At 42.2% G+C, this 18,934-nt stretch overlaps 1 protein-coding gene across 11 annotated transcripts in view; it reads left to right on the forward strand.

Moving 5' to 3' along the window:
- RPS6KA2 (ribosomal protein S6 kinase A2) overlaps positions 1-18,934 on the forward strand; it is a 445,421-nt gene that overhangs the window by 337,525 nt on the left and 88,962 nt on the right. For all 11 annotated transcript variants that reach the window (XM_039528713.1, XM_039528712.1, XM_039528709.1 and 8 more), the window contains 2 exons: positions 9,898-9,935; positions 10,827-10,969. In XM_039528713.1, the coding sequence (XP_039384647.1) occupies positions 9,898-9,935; positions 10,827-10,969 (181 nt within the window). The remainder of the gene's footprint in view (positions 1-9,897; positions 9,936-10,826; positions 10,970-18,934) is intronic.

Genomic DNA, 18,934 nt, shown 5'->3' on the forward strand with positions numbered 1-18,934 from the left:
GCTGCAAATGTGGCCACACACCAGCGCTGGTAGCTGTGAGTGTGGCCACACACCAGCGCTGGCCCTGCACAGCTGGACGACCAGCGCTGCAACTACCAGCGCTGCAGATTTGTAAGTGTAGCCATACCCTATGTTCACATTAGGAGCTGTACTGGTATAAGTATATGGGGGGAAAAATCACACTCCTAACCTCAATAGTTATACAGTACAATAACTGTGTGTAGACCAGACCTAGGAGAGGATGGCATGAATGCTTGTGATTTCATCAGAACTTTAAGAAGCCATGTTGGCTGATCTGATCCAAAACATTAAAGAAAAAGAGACAAGTTAGAAAAGAATAGTTAATTGTTAGAAAGATTTTATATGTAAGCTACATTAGGAGATATTTATCTTTCAAAATGTTATTTTGAGTTGTCTTTTTTGACATTAACTTGGTTCAAACCACATGTGAGTTCTGAATGCATCTAATATTTCAGAAATAATCAAGCAAAACTGTAATACAGATACCAACAGCATCATATCTCTCTGTAGATCCCCTTGCAAAGCGCTGAAATATAGTGCTGAATGCAACATTGGCTTGATGGTTTACATCACATCATAAAAGCTCAGACAAGCCTGAATTTCCAGCTGCCACATGTACTGTTTATATATATATATATATATATATATATATATATATATATATATATGTGTGTGTGTGTGTGTGTGTGTATGTATGTCTTTTAAGGTGATGATTTACTAGTAAGTATTAGTTTCAACTGTAAATATCTGGAATATTTTTTTAACTTTCCATTCTTGCTATCAATAAAGAATTACTGGATACCATTTTTAGAAACTGTTAGGATGGTCACACTTTAAAACTTTCTATTTTGCCTTAGATTACCAGATAATATTACCTTTAATATTAGCAGTGTTCCCTTTGTTTCTCTGTTCCTCATACAAATATTTAGAGAAAATTACAAATACTGAGTTAGTGTTATTAACCACCTAGGACAATTGACAAGTTTTTAAGTGCAACCTCTGCACACCAGGAAATGTTGTGATGCTGAGAACAAGAGGATCTAATCTAAATAGCCAAAAATTGGTCTTTATAGCTCAACTTTTATTTGCCAAAAATGCTTCTTCCTTCAAGTTGCTTACCATTTAATTCTGACTTTTACATTAAGAAATACTTTTCTGCATGAGTGATCGCATTGTTTTCAATGAGACTACTCATGTAATAAAGTAATTGCTCAGTCCCATTGAAACCAATGGGATTATTTGTGTAGTAAAGTATGATTAAATGTAAGGATGGCAGAATCGAGCCCTTAAATGCAGCCATTAAATACCAGAAAAACATACATAGTTCGTGAAACCCATACATGAACATGTATGCTTTATTGATGGTGTGGTTAAAGTAGTATGAAGGATTTGGGAGAGTAGCTCTACCTCCTACCAAGAAGTCATAGGCATCTTTTTTCCTTTTGTGGTGCAAAGGACCAAATTCATATTTGATGTGTTTCTGTTGTAATTCTTCATTGACTGCACTGGAGTTACATAACAAATGAATTTGGATGAAGAATCTGCAGTGCTGAGGTTGGGCGACATGATACAAATTTTGTACAACAATAAACAAACAATACAATGTGATGACATCCTAAATTTGTGAGTGTCTCCTGTTTTCTGAAGTTATTTTGATCTCTGGAGCTGTGAGAAACTTTCATAACAAAACCTGCAACCAGATGAAACTCAAATAGTGTTTCAGATTTTCTTAGCAACCAGAACATCTGGCCAAGTTTGCAGAAAAGCATGAAATCTAGGTTATATTTCATGAAAGCCTGACCTAAGTATGGAGCAAATCTGAGCAAAATCATTAAAATCTTGAATAGTTCCACATGATTTTGGTGCCAGGCCAAATTTGGTAGTTTTGACTGAGTTTGATTCTTCGTTCAGGATTGTTTGAACCTAACGCTCAAAGTGAAGCCTAGAAGACATGAATCAGAACTAAAAAACAGATTCAGAAATTGCTAGTGTCACAGACAGAATCATTTTAGTATTGATTTGAGATATACAGTAATGTCACTATCCAGTGGGGAGGATTTTTTGTGTTTAAGGTTCAGCCGTAGACTTAACCTCTCGGTTGTAATCCCAGCCCTGCCACAAACATCCTGTGTGACCTTGGGCATGTCACTCTACTGTCCCTGTCTTAGTTACCCTATCTGTAAAATGGAGATTAATGTACTCCCCTGCCTCAGGGCCTGATCCAGTGAAGGGCAATAGGCATTGGTTCAGGCTGTCAACGATTAAATTCATTGTTTGTGTTTTAAGATCTTAAAATTGAAATTACTAGAGAAGTGAAAATGATTATTATTATTTATTACTAATTGTGAAATATAGAATGTGAAGAGCCACAGTTTTACACAGAGACTTTCTAACCTTACACTAAAAAAATAATTATGCATAAGCTGAATATAGAGAAGTTCCATCTTAGGGTTTTGTGATACCATTGGCATCCTCAGTGGAATTGTAACCTAGTATAACTTGCTTATCTGTTCTTCCTCTTCCATTGTTATAATTTCAAACCATTGAATTGGAAGAAAGATTTTTTTTCCCCATGCCTGAATCATATTAACAATGTCTGATTTCCTTTCTTTTTTTCTCTCTCTCTCTCTCTGAAGATTAAAGTAGTGTAGTTCAGGTTTGTGCATCTCATATGCAGTAGCTGAAATAATTGTGATTGTGACAATAGAGCTTTTGTTTAATGATAGCGTAGAGCAAAAAGGAACTGTAAAAAGAATAAAACATAAAGAGTCAAGACAGGAAGAATGATCGAAGAAGAGCTATGTTTCCACAATTACTGGTGAAGTTTACTAAATGCCAGTCGTTTCAGTCAGGATAATTAGTGGCGGATACAGTGGCTGCTTCACTAATCTTAAATTGATTCATTGCAATAATGAGCATGTTTTTCCCCTCAAATTGATAGCTCATTTTCCTTTTTTTCCCTCCAATGTAATTTGTGGTTCATAAATATGGAGTTCTGTGTGTTTTATACATTGTAAGGGGACAAGTTACACTGTGTGCACACATGCATCCATCCACACACTCCCTCCCCATTTTGTCCATGGGCAAGTGTAAGCTGCAGGTGTAAGTGACAAAAGTGTAAGCTTGTCTAAGGACAAAAATGTAGCACTCAGTGGCGTTTGTAGCCTGCTAAATACAAAGAAAATGTAGCAGGAACGTTGAACATGACTTATCCCCTCAGTGGAGGTCTTAGTGGTAATGCAACAGGGACAGGAGCATAGTCTATCAAGTCTATGGAGCCTGATGCAGGGACTCTCATCTCCTGCTTTGCAAACAAAAATTATTTCTAATCTCCTCTGTCTAGAACCTCCTTGCCATACGGTCCCATTACTTAAAAGATTACAGTGTTCTTTATCTCTCTCTCCCACTCTCTATACAGTATATAGTGCTTTGATGTGTTGGTTCATTTTTATTAATGAATCCATGAGAATAAGGTAAGAAAGCCCACTGCATGTTTTTAGGCCCCTTTCACTCTTAGCACTACAGCTAGCCTGATTACCATTAGCTCCCATCCATTGCTATGAACTGCTCAAGGAGGATGGGGATGTAGAATTCATGGTTCAGAAGTTAATGCTGCAAGAAGCAGCATACCTTTCCAGTGGGAAATAAACTAGTTACAGTATGGATGATTCAGGGGAGAATTCAATGGATGCTTTGCAGCTCTGCGCTGTGCCTAGCTGGCAATAGCCCTAGAATGACTGCAATCTTACATTGTTATCACAGAAGCCTTCCGCTGGGTTTGAGAGTGAAGAAGAGTCGTCATTGTGGGCCCTTCTACACTTCCAGGGCCAAAACTGTGTGATTACCACATGTTTGCTCCTGTTGCCCCTTTTTGACCTGACTGGCTAGTCAAAGTTCAGGGCTGTGTGGATGTTCCAGGTGGGAGTAGAAACTGATAGTAGCCAGGTATTTGTTTGACGCAATCTTGTTTATTTACAAGGAATGTACAACGTCCTGTGTCTCTGAATGCAGAAGGAATCAAGAACAAAAAGAATCAGCTCCTTAGCTTACCAGCCCCCAAGCCTCTTTAGCCAACACTTGGGCCAAAAGCTTTCTCTATAGCTTTTTCCAAGGTCACACTATGCTCACAGGCTCCTGCTTGCCTTTTTCTTGCTTCCTTTCCTCTGCCCCTCTCTCTGTTCTGGTCTGTGACCTCAGTAGCTGTGTGTTCTCTCACACTCCCAGGAACACCTACCCAAAACAAATCTCAACAAACCCACTCCTGGGCGGGTTCACACATGCCTTTTGTCTTAGGTGGGGCATATGTTTGCAGTGATGGCAATTGAAGGGTAGTTCACACCTATCAACCTGGGAAGGGATGGTTAGCCCAACCCATAACAAGGTTTCACATCCAGCTCCTGATACTGGCCTCCAAACCACATGGGTCACAGGAGCCTAAGGGCTTGGCTACACTGGAGAGTTACAGCGCTGGTGGTGGCTTTACAGCGCTGTAACTTATTCCCCGTCCACACTGGCAAGGCACATACAGTGCTGTATCTCCCTGGCTACAGCACTGGCTGTACTCCACCTCGGCCTGGGGAATAATGACTATAGCGCTGCTCTTGCAGCGCTGGGGTGCCAGTGTAAACAGTGATTAATCTTACTACGCTGTAACTGACCTCGGAACCTTCCCATAATGCTTTTTAAGTAAAGCTAACACTCTTTGTTTTGTTGTGATGCCTCTCTTTGTTTTGTTGTGAACTCGGGGCTCCTGGAGCTGCTTATCTAAAAAACAAACACAGCTTCTGTTTGCTCGAGCAGAGGCAGGGAGGGGGGATCCACCAGTGTTTGCTTGAGGAGAGAAGCAGCCCGGAGTGAGGGAGGAGGGGTCCCTTTTGGAGCAGCTGCTTATCTGGTCTGAAGGCTATTTGCATTTAGTGAATGAGAGAGGGGTGGGGGAAGGGGTCAAAACTTTTTAAATGATTGAAGGTTGGTGCTGTGTATCTTCAAGTCCTTAGAACTTGCAAGGCAGGGAGCTGACACAGTGTCAGCTCGAAAAATCCACTCTCTCTGTCTCCCCCACACTCCCTGTCACACTCCACCCCACCCTCCTCTTTTGAAAAGCACGTTGCAGCCACTTGTACGCTGGGATAGCTGCCCATAATGCACCACTCCCAACATCGCTGCAAATGCTGCAAATGTGGCCACACTGCAGCGCTTTCCCTACACAGCTGTACGAAGACAGCTTTAACTCCCAGCGCTGTACAGCTGCAAGTGTAGCCAAACCCTAAGATTCTATTATCTACCTCAGTGTAATCCTCTGGTGGAGGGAAGATTATCACTGGTGCATATTTAAACATGCCTGTTACATGGCTAGTGCTTAAAAATCACGCTTCCTCAGGAAGGTGGGAGGGGATGGAAAAGAAGAAGCTTTACTTATTGAGCAATAATAGTGACTCAGCTGTCAGCCTTTGATGTTGAATTATACTCTGTAATAGTCTGTCCCCAACCTACAAATGCATTACAGATGATCATCTGTTTAATTATGTTTCAGTACAAAGACAACATTTTCTGCATCTATATACTAATGTATCCGTTTTGCTTCTATTATATTTTCTTTTAATTATATGTATTATGATTATCTGAATATCTGAGAGGATGGGAATATAAAGAGAGACAATGTGGTTGACTACTAACTTTACATATTTAATCTAATGGTTGATTAAAGGAGTGCTGACCACATTAGGGCTACAAAATGAATATCCTTACAAGTTACGAGTCACAATTCTGTTTCAACAGTCTTTCTTGTTTCTACAAAAACTAAAGGTGATTTTTGCTGGCTGCCTTCATGTTTCATGTCAGAATGCTTCTGTGAAAACAGCAAATGTTAGCCTGGAGCAAATATATGAAAACACGAGGTTATAACTCTAAGGTTGCTTTTTTTTTTTTGTATTTGTTACTAAAAAAAAAATCCCTTATAATAGTGGGGAAAGTGAAAATGTTTCCCTGTTATCAAAATCACACTACAGATCAGGAGAATCTCTAGTTTTTCCACACACATGTTTTGAATAGTGAAATATATCATGATCTCATAACGAGGAATCACTTGACATCGGTGAAGAGAGAGCTGCCTTCAGTGTTGAAAATATATATTCAACCGTGCATAGAAACACTACAGAATAGTTTAGGGCCAGAAGTAAAGAATTATGTCAGATCCAATTGGTATCGTAAGAAAATTTAGGTGGATGAAATGCAATTACCCATGTTGGAATTTGACCAAGAGACTAGTATTAACATCCCTACTGTTCTGAAAAGTGCAGTAGAATCTTTTTATGGACCACAAGCAATCAGGAGATAAGAGTTAGATCTTCTTCAACACATGAATCAGCAATTAGATTAAATACTCCATATTACTGTTTTAATATGGTAAAAATAATTTATATAGTGAACACCCTAAATAAATCCCTTCGTTAGCATGCTCATTCAAGACACATTTATTTACTAAAAGAACAGGAGTCCTTGTGGCACCTTAGAGACTAACAAATTTATTTGGGCATAAGCTTTCGTGTGCTACAGCTCACTTCATCGGATGCATGTAGTGGAAAATACAGTAGGAAGATAGATAGATAGATAGATAGATACACACACAGAACATGAAACAATGGGTGTTACCATACACATTATAAGAAGAGTGATCAGTTAAGGTGAGCTATTATCAGCAGGAGAGAAAAAGAACTGTTTGTAGTGGTAATGAAAATGGCCCATTTCCAGCAATTGACAAGGAGATGTAAGGAACTGGGGGGGAGGGGAAATAAGCATGGGGAAATAGTTTTACTTTGTGTAATGGCCCATCCACCCCCAGTCTTTATTCAAGCCTAGTTTGATGGTATCCAGTTTGCAAATTCCAATTCAGCAGTCTCTCGTTGGAGTCTGTTTTTTTGTTGTAATATTGTGACTTTTAGGTCTGTAATCGAGTGGCCAGGGAGACTGAAATGTTCTCCAACTGCTTTTTGAATGTTATAATTCTTGACGTCTGATTTATTCTTTTATGTAGAGACTGTCTGATTTGGCCAATGTACATGGCAGAGGGGCATTGCTGGCACATGATGACATATATCACATTGGTAGATGTGCAGGTGAATGAGCCCCTGATGGTGTGGCTGATGTGATTAAGTCCTATGATGGTATCCCCTGAATAGATATGTGGACAGAGGAGGCAACGGGCTTTGTTGCAAGGATAGGTTCCTGGGTTAGTGTTTTTGTTGTGTGGTTCCTGGTGAGTATTTGCTTCTGGTTTGGGGGTTGTCTGTAAGCAAGGACTGGCCTGGCTCCCAAGATCTGTGAGAGTGAGGGATCATCTTTCAGGATAGGTTGCAGATCCTTGATGATGTGCTGGAGAGGTTTTAGTTGGGGACTGAAGGTGATGGCTAGTGGCGTTCTGTTACTTTCTTTGTTGGGCCAGTCCTGTAGTAGATGACTTCTGGGTACTCTTCTGGCTCTGTCAATCTGTTTCTTCAGCAGGGAGGAGGAGGGATAGCTCAGTGGTTTGAGCAGTGGCCTGTTTAAACCCAGGGTTGTGAGTTCAATCCTCAAGAGGGCCATTTAGGGAAATGGGGTAAAAATCTGGGGATTGGCCCTGCTTTGAGCAGGGGGTTGGACTAAATGACCTTCTGAGATCCCTTCCAATCCTGATATTCTATGATTCATAGCCAGTACATTGTCTGAGGTCTGCAGCTCTTTTTTTCAGCTCTCCTTGCCACCAGCTGGCCTCATGGTGCAACAGTAGCGCATCTGACTCCAGATCAGAAGGTTGTGTGTTCAAATCACAGCAGGGTCAGGCAGGTGACTATTGAGCCTTTGTCCTGGTGCACCCCGCCTGGGGGGAGCCTCTCTCCTGAAAGGGGTATGGCCCTTGTCTTGGGGGAGAGGGATAGCTCAGTGGTTTGAGCATTGGCCTGCTAAATGCAGGGTTGTGAGTTCAAAACTGGAGGGGGCCATTTAGGGATCTGGGGCAAAAATCTGTCTGGGGATTGGGCCTGCTTTGAGCAGGGGGTTGGACTAGATGACCTCCTGAGGTCCCTTCCAACCCTGATATTCTATGATTCAGCAGGTGGGTAGTTGTAAGAATGCTTGATAGAGATCTTGTAGGTGTTTGTCTCTGTCTGAGGGGTTGGAGCAAATGCAATTGTATCATAGAGCTTGGCTGTAGACAGTGGATCGAGTGGTGTGGTCTGGATGAAAGCTGGAGGCATATAGGTAAGTATAGCAGTCAGTAGGTTTCCGGTATAGGGTGGTGTTTATGTGGCCATCGTTTATTAGCACTGTAGTGTCCAGGAAGTGGATCTCTTGTGTGGACTGGTCCAGGCTGAGGTTGATGGTGGGGTGGAAATTGTTGAAATCATGATTGAATTCCTCAAGGGCTTCTTTTCCATGGGTCCAGATAATGAAGATGTCATCAATGTAGTGCAAGTAGAGTAGGGGTGTTAGGGGACGAGAGCTAAGGAAGCATTGTTCTAAGTCAGCCATAAAAATGTTGGCATACTGTGGGGCCATGCAGGTACCCATAGCAGTGCTGCTGAATTGAAGGTACACATTGTCCCCAAATGTGAAATAGTTATGGGTGAGGACAAAGTTGGGACAAATAATTCATTTGTCAGTCTTGCTACCATGGTTATACTATGTTCCCTCACCAGTGAGGGTCAGTCAGCCATCACCTTTCAATCTGTTATGCGTGCTGAGTTAAATTTAACTTTTGGAAAATAAAAATGTATTTACTTCTACTATTTAAAACCAAAACCCATCAGAATAAACAATATTCATGGGCTAATTTAAGCTGATATAAGCATGGAAATTCTGCATAATTACTCACGGCATGACCGGATCATGGCCTCTGGAATTACATTTCACTGGAAGGGACCTAGGGAGATGAGAACTGCGTAATCCTCCCTTGTGGCTGTATTACCTTTTCAGCAGATTTCCCATGGGATGTTGGAGGGGACAACACTCCCTCCCTCCAACATTTCATTTCTGGGCCAACCCCTCACACTTTTCCATTCACTGAGTCCTGGATGTATAAGGGTGCTCCAATTGGTCCAAGGCAAGGTGTTGCCATGCAGTTGGTTCAACCTTCTGCCTGTAGATCTAAGAGATATGATCTCATTCTTTTATTAACCTATCACACTGTGCCTATTGGTTCACATGACACTACATGACACTTAAAGCCTATGTGGTAAAATTAACTTCTCTTCTAAGATTGCTGCAACATTGAGCCATCCCGGGGAGTCGTAAACAGAATGGCAGCCTTAAATCTAACATGCATTATTTGTTTGTTTTTTGTTTGACCCTTAATGATGATGATACACTGTAAAAATGTGTGTAGCCCACTCTCAGAGAACCTCTGGTCTTCAAGAGTGGAAGAGTCCACTTATTTCTCCCTTTTAAGACTCTCTAGATCACTTAGCAACCAAAGAGTCTTGGGTTCTCTGTGCACCTTTCTCTCCTTTCCTTCAAGAGCAGTGAAAGCTCTGTGACTCTTGTTGCTGAAAGCAGATACCCTGCAGTCAACTCCCTTCCTTCAAACACTGGGTCTCCCAGGGCTCAGATCATGTGTTTGGCGAGTCCCAAGCAAACATTCAAGTCATGCAATTGGCTGCCTTGGCATGTCAGTCAGGCTGATTATCCAGCCTGCACAGGCTGTTCATGTCTCAGGCACATAGGTATGTAGACCTTTGGGTTTCTGGGGATCTTTCTCTTCTCTGGAGTCTCTAAGAAGGAGGCGGGCTACATGTGTATTTAATTTGTATATATTTCCTCTCTTTCACCATTTTTTATTCTTTATTGTTAAATGTACTTTGTATCTTTATAATCCTTCTTTGTTTTTTGCCTTTTCCCTTCCAGCATCCTCCTAGATGAAGAGGGTCACATTAAGATTACAGGTATGTAAAGAACAGCATTCAATCACTGAAACTTAATCTCTACAAGCCTGCCAATGCACTGCATTGGTTTCCATGCATCAAGCTGTGATCGTGGGTCAATAGCTGGAACGAGGTAGCTAGAGAAAACCTAGGGGCTGCAGGAAGTGGGATTGATGATTCAGTAGCTGACATTATTCCCTCTGGTCATTGCTGAGCCATTGGCCTGGTGTAGCATAAGGGCCCTGTCCAGGCAGGAAGTACCATTTTTCAGATAAAATTGGGCTCCTGACTGTGGCTTCCAGCTCCAGACTTCTAACCCAAGAGTCCTTGCAACCACACACCCTTCTGGTATGGCTTCTAGCTCCAGATTAGACTGCAACCAAAAGATGCCTAGAATGGACATCCCTTTGTTGCCTTGGAGCTGTGGTGTGGGCATCACTGCATGCTTGTCCAGTTGTGATGATTAGAAATTCCATGGTACTTTTTGCAAGAATTGGGTGTTAGCTCCAATGTCCTATGGAAATTCCAGCTGGTGTAACTATATTCTGTTTATCCAAATTACCTCTGCCATCTCGGGGACCTATCTTCAGAAGTGTATGGAAAAATGCATGTGCCCAACTTCAGGGTACAAATCCCTACATGCAAGCAGGAATTTTGCTCGCATATAGCCATGTGCAAATGTAACTTCCAACTTCTGAGTATGTTTTGGTGCTTATGTGCACATAAACTGCGCATTACATCAATGTGCACTTCTGTAAATATTCAACACTCAGTTGGATTCAGTATTCTGCATCTCTGTCGAAAGCTGTTGGGTTTCATTTGAATGAAAAATTATGTTTAAATGTGAGATAACGTTTATAATCATAAACCAAGATCTGACAAGAGTTCTGTCTATTTACAAAATATGTCTAGATTTTGGCCTGAGCAAGGAGGCCATTGACCATGATAAGAGAGCGTATTCATTCTGTGGGACAATAGAGTACATGGCCCCAGAGGTGGTCAACCGGCGAGGACACACGCAGAGTGCAGACTGGTGGTCCTTTGGTGTGCTAATGGTAAGGATGAATTGTTTCTTTTTTCATTCTTTTGGCAGCTGTCTGGATATTTCAGGCTAAGAAGGCTCACTTTCAGCAATTAATGGACTGGTAGTAAGGAGGACATAAATGGGTGATGATTGCTTTGATCGTTCACATGGCGTCAGCAGTAGGAAACTAATTACTTCTGACATTATATGAGATGACATATGGCCACTAATTTCTCACTCCCTCATTCCAATTCTCTCATAAACTGGCTGTTATAATTGATTGCCATGAGTCATGATAACCTTATTCAAAAGAGATAGGCAGAACAAGTTTAGAAAAATACAGTCACCCAGGAATAAACAGGATCACTGTTTTGTTATTTACTAGCTTGGTTCTTGAGTGGAAGCAATTCCCAATGTGGAATATGTCCATAGAATGTCCCTGACCTCTTAGAGAAACTTAGAAAAAAAGGGGTCATTGGTAATAATGTCTAGATCTGTGAAATGAAGGCTTCTGTCTTACTAGTATACACTAAACTTTCCAAGTATCAGAGGGGTAGCCGTGTTAGTCTGGATCTGTAAAAGCAGCAAAGAATCCTGTGGCACCTTATAGACTAACAGACGTTTTGCAGCATGAGCTTTCGTGGGTGAATACCCACTTCATAAACTTTCCAAGGTATTTTAGTACATACTTATTTTTGGAGCATACTTTTCATGGTCTGCTTCCACTAAAGGAAAATTCATTATTGATACATTTGCCACATATGATGTCACTCTTTCTTCCTTTTATTAATTATGTCTCCTTTGCATCATTATAGTGCTCAGTATTTTTAATCTTTCTTTCTCCATTTCGTTCTCTCCTACTCCCCTCCTTGGTGACTTAATATATTGGAAAAGATAATGGAATACAGAAAGAGATGAGATAGAGATAGTAAAATCATCTTAACTGTAAGCTGGTGCTTAAGCCTTTGAGTGCTGCCAGAGACACCTCACAGAAAAAAAAGCTTTAATCACTTTAACCTTTTTTCCTTTTAATAATTTACGGATTGAAGCAGTAAAAAGAGATTTCTATAAGCAAAAATTATGGGAGGATATCTGCTGCTAGCATTTTCCTCTTTTTGTATCTCCTTATGCGGTATTTTCCTTGAACTGTAACCAACATACTCTGGTGGAGACGCTGTTCTTAAGATAATCTAAGGATCAGAAGGAATTAAGTGATATTCAGATATTGGTTAGAATTTACCTCAAAGCAATTTGCAATGTGTTGTCAAATTTACATGAAAAAATATACTAACTGGAGGCATATACATACCTTGATGGAAAATGTATGTAAGTGTATTATTCATATCCAAAATCTTAATCAATAGGGTAAGAAATATGTTCCCTGCAGTAAGTTCTAAATGATAGCGATAAAATATTTTCCCTAGCAATGAGACCCGTCACCAAATAGTGATACTCCCTTGTCTCCTTTTATACCATTTGCTTCCATTCATAATACACAGCAACAGCAAGAGGAAAAGAATTATACACCATTTTAAGGGCTTTTTCACTTGAGCCACAATGTAGGATCAAAGCACATAAAATGTAGATTCAAGGATCAAAATGAACTGGGTAAAAAGAGATGAAAGACTTGGCCCCAAAATAGAGATCTCTGAGATGGGTCAGTGGTTGCCAAGGGACTACTGTAATTCTATCTAAACAAGCTGTTCAAGCTCTAGTGTGTTGTTCCCACTTTATATAGTACTGCAAATGGATGTGTGCTGGTCTAGTGCAAAGCAGATTTTACAATGTGAGGGATTAATCTTCTGAGGTGCTGAGCACCCTCAGCAACCACTGACATCAATAGGAGGTGAGGGCACTCAGCACCTCCCAGGAACTGGCCCTAAATTATCAAAGCAAATAAGCCCTGGGACAACAGTACAAGTAAGGGAGAGCAGTGGGATTGGTGATGGTGAAAAATGGTAGGAATGCTGGAAGAGGTGGGATAGAAAGGAGCCGTTGAGGAGAACAGCCCATTACACGTGTAGGTAGGGGCAGCAAGACTGAAGATGCAAAGCTTTTTGTTAAGAACTAATGAAATTCTGTCAGTGGGCATTAGCAATGTCATCCTGTTAACACAGAAACAAACATCGTTTTTGGATCAATATCAATAGAAAGGCTTGTTTCTGAGTTCAGGCTAGAGGGTAGTAATTGATGAGGTCTGTTCTTGGTTCTGACTCTGACTTCATTTGGGTCCTTGGACACATAAGAAGAAAGGTCTCCTCTTCAGATTTCACAGGTATATAATGGAGATAAAGGGGACAGAGTTTCCAGTCTGCTTTACATGGGACCAAGAGAACTTGGAGCATCCAGAGATTGTCTCACATAAGAGGAGGCAGGGGGTCTGGTGAGGTAGCAAGGGGGTGAGGAGAAGATGAGACGTGCCACTTCAACTTACACCAGGACCAGTTGGCTGAGACTGGAGAAATTATGACCAGGTCCCCATCAGCCTCCTCTCTTAAGCACAGTGGAGAATCAAGCTAAATAATATTTAGTTACCCATCTCATGGAAGTGTTGTACAGTTTCATCTAAGTTTGTCAAGCACTTTGAAGCTGAAGTCCAGTGTAAAATATTATTATTATTGTCACACTGTCTGGAGTGGCTCATGACCAAGAATGCCAACCTCAGGGCAGACTGACAAAAGCAGGGCAGACACTCCAAACTGGTGGAATGTTCTAGAATTAGATTTCACCAACCCAGTTACAAATGTGAACTCCTGGATCACTGTAACAGTCTTACCATGGAGTCACAGACAGTCTCCTTAGGCTCTCCAGCCTATCTTGCCATGCAGGCAGGCTGGACTTAGTGATAATTGGTCACTTACACCAAAAATCACAAAATATTCAGGTTGCTCCCAGTCCAAGAGACCAGTCACTCACCTCAGGCCAATTTGTACCCTAGATCTCATACCAAAGAGAACACTGGTAGCCAATCCCATAGTAAACTAAGGATTTATTAACTAGGAAAAAGAAATGAGAGAGTTGTTTACAAGTTAAAACAGATAGTGTATATAAACAAATGAGTTCAGTCTATGGTTCCAAAAGGTGATAGAAATGTAGTAATCTGTCAGCACTGAATGTCCTTTTTAGAGCTAAACCAGATTGACCCTGGGGATCTCAGCTTTTTTTATTTCTTAGCTCCAGCCCTTGCAAGAGTTCAAATAGCAAAGAGATAAAGATAGCGGACAAGAAGATTTTTATTTCCCTCTTTCTGAATTCAAGCTGATGGGATGTGCTTTCTTGCACCTAGCACCTTTGTGGGTGTAAGAGGGCCATTAACCCAGTCTGTGCATTGTGATGCTCCACAATGGCCCATTTAGCCTTGATTGTTCTTCTGCATGGGCAGGGGAACCACTTTTCCTGCCTTGGTTCACAAGTTCAGAGCAGGCAATTTAACAATTTTAAACCAAAACTTATATACTACTTTATAGCATGGGATACAGACATTACAAGTAAGATTACTGCATGCAGCAACTTACCAGCATTTTATAGAGATTAAACACATTCTTACAAGTTTAACAACCATGTTGATCAATATTAACATACAGGTGAGCTGGTCCGGTTTCTAGCTATGAATTTGGCTCAGATGACACCTACAGCCTTAGCAAGAGCTGGCACCTGGTTTACCAGCATCACAATCATTATCGTTATTATCATCAAAATGATCTTAACTGACAAGGTTATCCTGGTCTCTTTGAAATCGATGAAGGTTTTGCCATTGACTTCTGTGAAACCAGAACTTGCCTCACTTAGTACCAATAGCCTGACTGAGTCTTTAATGGTAGACCTTTGTAAATCAAAAATGCTAGTTATCCTGCTATATTTATGATCATGTAAATACCACAGTTTGCCAATCAATGTTTCAGAATTAGCTTAAGCTAGTATAGTACATGTCCATAGGAACGGTCAGACCAGATGAGATCTTGTATCTTGGCTTCAATATCCTGCTTTACACACACAGCATCAATCCTTGATGGTACCTGGCGTGAGCCTACTTACAAATTTGTTCCAAGGGATGTAAAGGTGTGTAAAGATATGACTTATCATGACCAGACTCCTTTTGTTTTCTGTCTTCCTGCCTGCCACTCACCCCTAAGACCTGAGATTTCAGGTACCAGCTCACTGGTCCGTTCTAGTGGTGTTATAAAAGCTTTTCACCGAGAGAATCGGTATGAAAAGTTAATTGACTTAAATGGCTAAAAAGTTGTGTATAAACCTAGTCCATTTTCTGCTACGCCATGAGAGGTTTGGTAACAGCACCATAGATCTAGATCCCTGGTGGACTGGGCTGTCATTGAGATAGCATCTGCAAGTCTATTGGGAGGTCTGTAGTCACAATGGTCTCGTAGTATGAATCCTTGGCTGATTTACAGAGCTCCAGACCTAGAGGAGGCTGTTTGTTTTTCCTGAAGTGAAGAGAGTTAGACGCTCTACAGACAACTTCATATGCACGTGGCAGGATGTGAGCGATGACTGGGCTAGAGGTCCCAAATAAAAAGATATGTGTTAATACTTATATATGCAATGTAGGGAAAGCATAAAGAATAAAGTGAAGTGCCTTTCTTTAGTTGCTGCACCTGCAGAATTTGTAAGTAGAGAAAGGAGATGCTAATGAACATCTTACTCTGCTTCTGGCCAGACAGAGAATGTTTTGCTCTGATAATTTTTGTCTTAAACTTAACTGTACTACAGAGCTCTATACACCAAGGACTGTACAGTGTACACACACTTACCTGGTTAGATCAATACCAAGCATCACAGCAAGACGACCTCCTTTGCAAAATCCGGGTCTAACAATGTCCTTTTATTTTCATTGTGAGGGATGCTTTTCATAATTCAGATTATTTTGCATGTGAATAGCAGTTGTTATGTGAAGATCTTCAAGCTCTTTACAAACACTAATTAATTATGCCTCTCGGGAGGTAGGTGATGCAATTCTGTCCACCTACCTGAGGGGGAGCTTCTGCCAGCACCTGCTCATGTCCTGGGGTGCAGCTCCATCCCAGACCTTCCAGTGAGCCCGTCAGTTCACCTTCTCTCCCCCCTGCCTTCTCTACAGTGCTCTCCTTCTTCCTGGGAGCAGAAGTTTCCCATCTGCTCTCCTCCTCAAACCTTCCACTTGCCCCAGTGACCCAATCCCTTCCCATCTCCTGATCTCCCTCTCATCCCCTCATTTACTCTTCTCCTTAACTGCTCACTCTCCTCTGGCTCTTCCCCTCACAGTACAGCAGGGGTGGCCAACCTGTGGCTCCGGAGCCACATGCGGCTCTTCAGAAGTTAATATGCGGCTCCTTGTATAGGCACCAACTCTGGGGCTGGAGCTACAGGCACCAACTTTCCAATGTGCTGGAGGTGCTCACTGCTCAACCCCTGGCTCTGCCAGGGACCCTGCCCCCACTCCACCCCTTCCCACTCCCCGAGCCTCCTGCACGCTAAGAAACAGCTGATGGGGAGGGAGGGGGAGGCGCTGATCGGTGGGGCTGCCAGTGGGCGGGAGGCACTGGTAGTGGGGGGGGGAAGCTGATGGGGGGTTGCTAACGTATTACTGTGGCTCTTTGGCAATGTACATTGGTAAATTCTGGCTCCTTCTCAGGCTCAGGTTGGCCACCCCTGCAATACAGGCATGCTTTAGTCTCTCCATTCTTAATAAAAACTACCCTTCTCCCTACTTGCCTCTCTAACTACTGCCCCATCTGCCTTCTCCTCTCTGTCTCTAAACTCATTGAATACACTATTTACAATCGCTGCCTGGAGTTCCTTACCTCCAATTTCATCCTAGATCCTCTCCATTCTAGTTTGTACCTCGTGCCCTCCACTGAAACTACTCTGGCCAGAGTTTCTAATGATCTCTTCTTAGCAAAATCTCAGCGCCAGTACTCCATCCTCATACTTCTTGACCTGTCATCCACCTTTCACACAAGTGACCATGCTCTTCTTCTTGCAATTTTGTCCTTTCTTGTCTTCCATGATTCTGTCGTCTCCTGGTTCTCCTCCTGCCTCTCTAGTAAGTCATTCCGCGTATTCTTCAGAGTATCCTCCTCATCCCCCCTTCAGCTTTCTGTGGGAGTTCCACATGGCTCTGTCCTTGGTCCCCTTCTATTCTCCCTCTACAGTTTTTCTCTGAGTAATCTCATCTGAAAACACAAATTCAATGACTATCTCTATGCAGAAAATTCACAGATCTACCTCTCTACCCCAGACTTGTATCCTTCTGCTTAAATGAAATTCTTGACCTGTCAGCTCAAGATCAATGCAAAAAAGCACCTAATCGCCTCCTTTCCCTGCCCAAATCCTCTCTGTTACCTCCTTTCTCAAGCACTGTGAACTGCACCACTAACCTGCCTATCATCTTGGACTCAGACTTCTCTCTAGATACTCTCATGCAGGCTGTGTCTAACTCTTGTAGATTCTTTCTGCATAACACCTCTAAGTACGGCCTTTCTTATCCATCCACACAGCTAAAACTCTCATAATTCATATCTTGATTACTGCAACATCCTTTTCTCTGACTTTGAGAAATGCAATTTTGCCCCATTCATATCTATTCAAAAATTTTCATAACTCATCACTTTGACCATGTCATCATTCTCTTTGCAACCCTTCCCTAGCTCCCTCTTCTCTATCATACCAAACATATGCTTCTTGTCTTCACTTTCAAGGTCCTTCACAGTCTGTTCACATCCTACCTATCATCTCCATTCAGTATCAAAAGGCTGACTTGAGTGTCTGATCAGCCCATAATGCCAACATCCATTGTCCACTTATTACATTTTCAAACAAGCACCATTGTGTTTTCTCCCACGCTGTCCTTCATAAACATCCACAGAGCTACCTCATGATCATCCTTCAAACAGGAGTGAAAGTAAGTCCAGTGACTTACCGGTATGCTGGGGCCAGTTCTGGCCCCGGGAAGGGGCGTGGCCTATGGCAGAAGGGGCGGGGCTGAGGGAGTCAGAGCCTGCCCCAGCCCACCCTGTAAGGTAAGTGCCCCTCCCACCGGGGTAGCAGCAGCAGCCCAGGGCTCTGGGGGCTATTTAAAGGGCCCGGGGCTCCCCTGCTTCTACTGCCCCAGCCCTTTACATAGCCGCCGGAGCCCTGGAGTAGTAGCGGGGCTCCAGCAGCTCTTTAAAGGGGGTGGTAGAAGCAGCGGGAGCCCTGGACTTTTTAAATAGCCCCCAGAGTCCCGCAACCCTACCCCAGGGCTCCAGCAGTGGGGCTCTGGTGACAATTTAAAGGGTCTGGGAGCCCCAGGCCCTTTAAATTGCCCCCTGGGGAAGCTGGGCCACCCCGGTACAGCAAACCGGCTCATGCCGGTACACCGTACAGGGGCGTACCGGCTTACTTTCACCTCTGCCTTCAAACCCTCCTTTGCCATGATGCCTACAAAAAGCTTGACGGTGGTGTTGTGGTTCTCTCAAGACTTCTTCCATTCTGCCTCCAAGAACTCAGTTCGACTTAAGTCATGTCACTCTAGTTCTTTTATATGGCATATAGCAAAGCTATGCTGAGTTGATCAGACTCAAGTGTAGGGGATGGACACACCTCTTCCTTTATATACATTTACATATTACACTGGGTTTACTATGCACTGCATCACACATTTGGGGATTGGCTTGGTTATTTTGTAGGAATCAATCCCTGAATACCACGCACTGTTCATGCACTACTTACTCTTTACCTTACCTTACGTTTCAGGCTTATCTTATCCATTGTTATCTTGTCCGTTGTAAATGGTTCCATGGGTATTCCCCCTTATCTTAGGTTGTACAGACATTCTGTTTACAGCCTGCTGATACATTTACCTCCCAAATCCTGTCTCTCAAAACAATGAGGCCTCACCCATGTCCAATTACTCACGTCAAGCCAAGCCTACTTTTGTTTATGTTTTTTATACTAGCATTTGTTTTATTTGCATTATATTCCTGTCTTTCTGTCCATTTTTTTAAGTTTACTATCCAGC

The sequence above is a fragment of the Mauremys reevesii genome, linkage group 3, assembly GCF_016161935.1.
Source record: "Mauremys reevesii isolate NIE-2019 linkage group 3, ASM1616193v1, whole genome shotgun sequence".
Lineage (NCBI taxonomy): Eukaryota > Metazoa > Chordata > Testudines > Geoemydidae > Mauremys > Mauremys reevesii.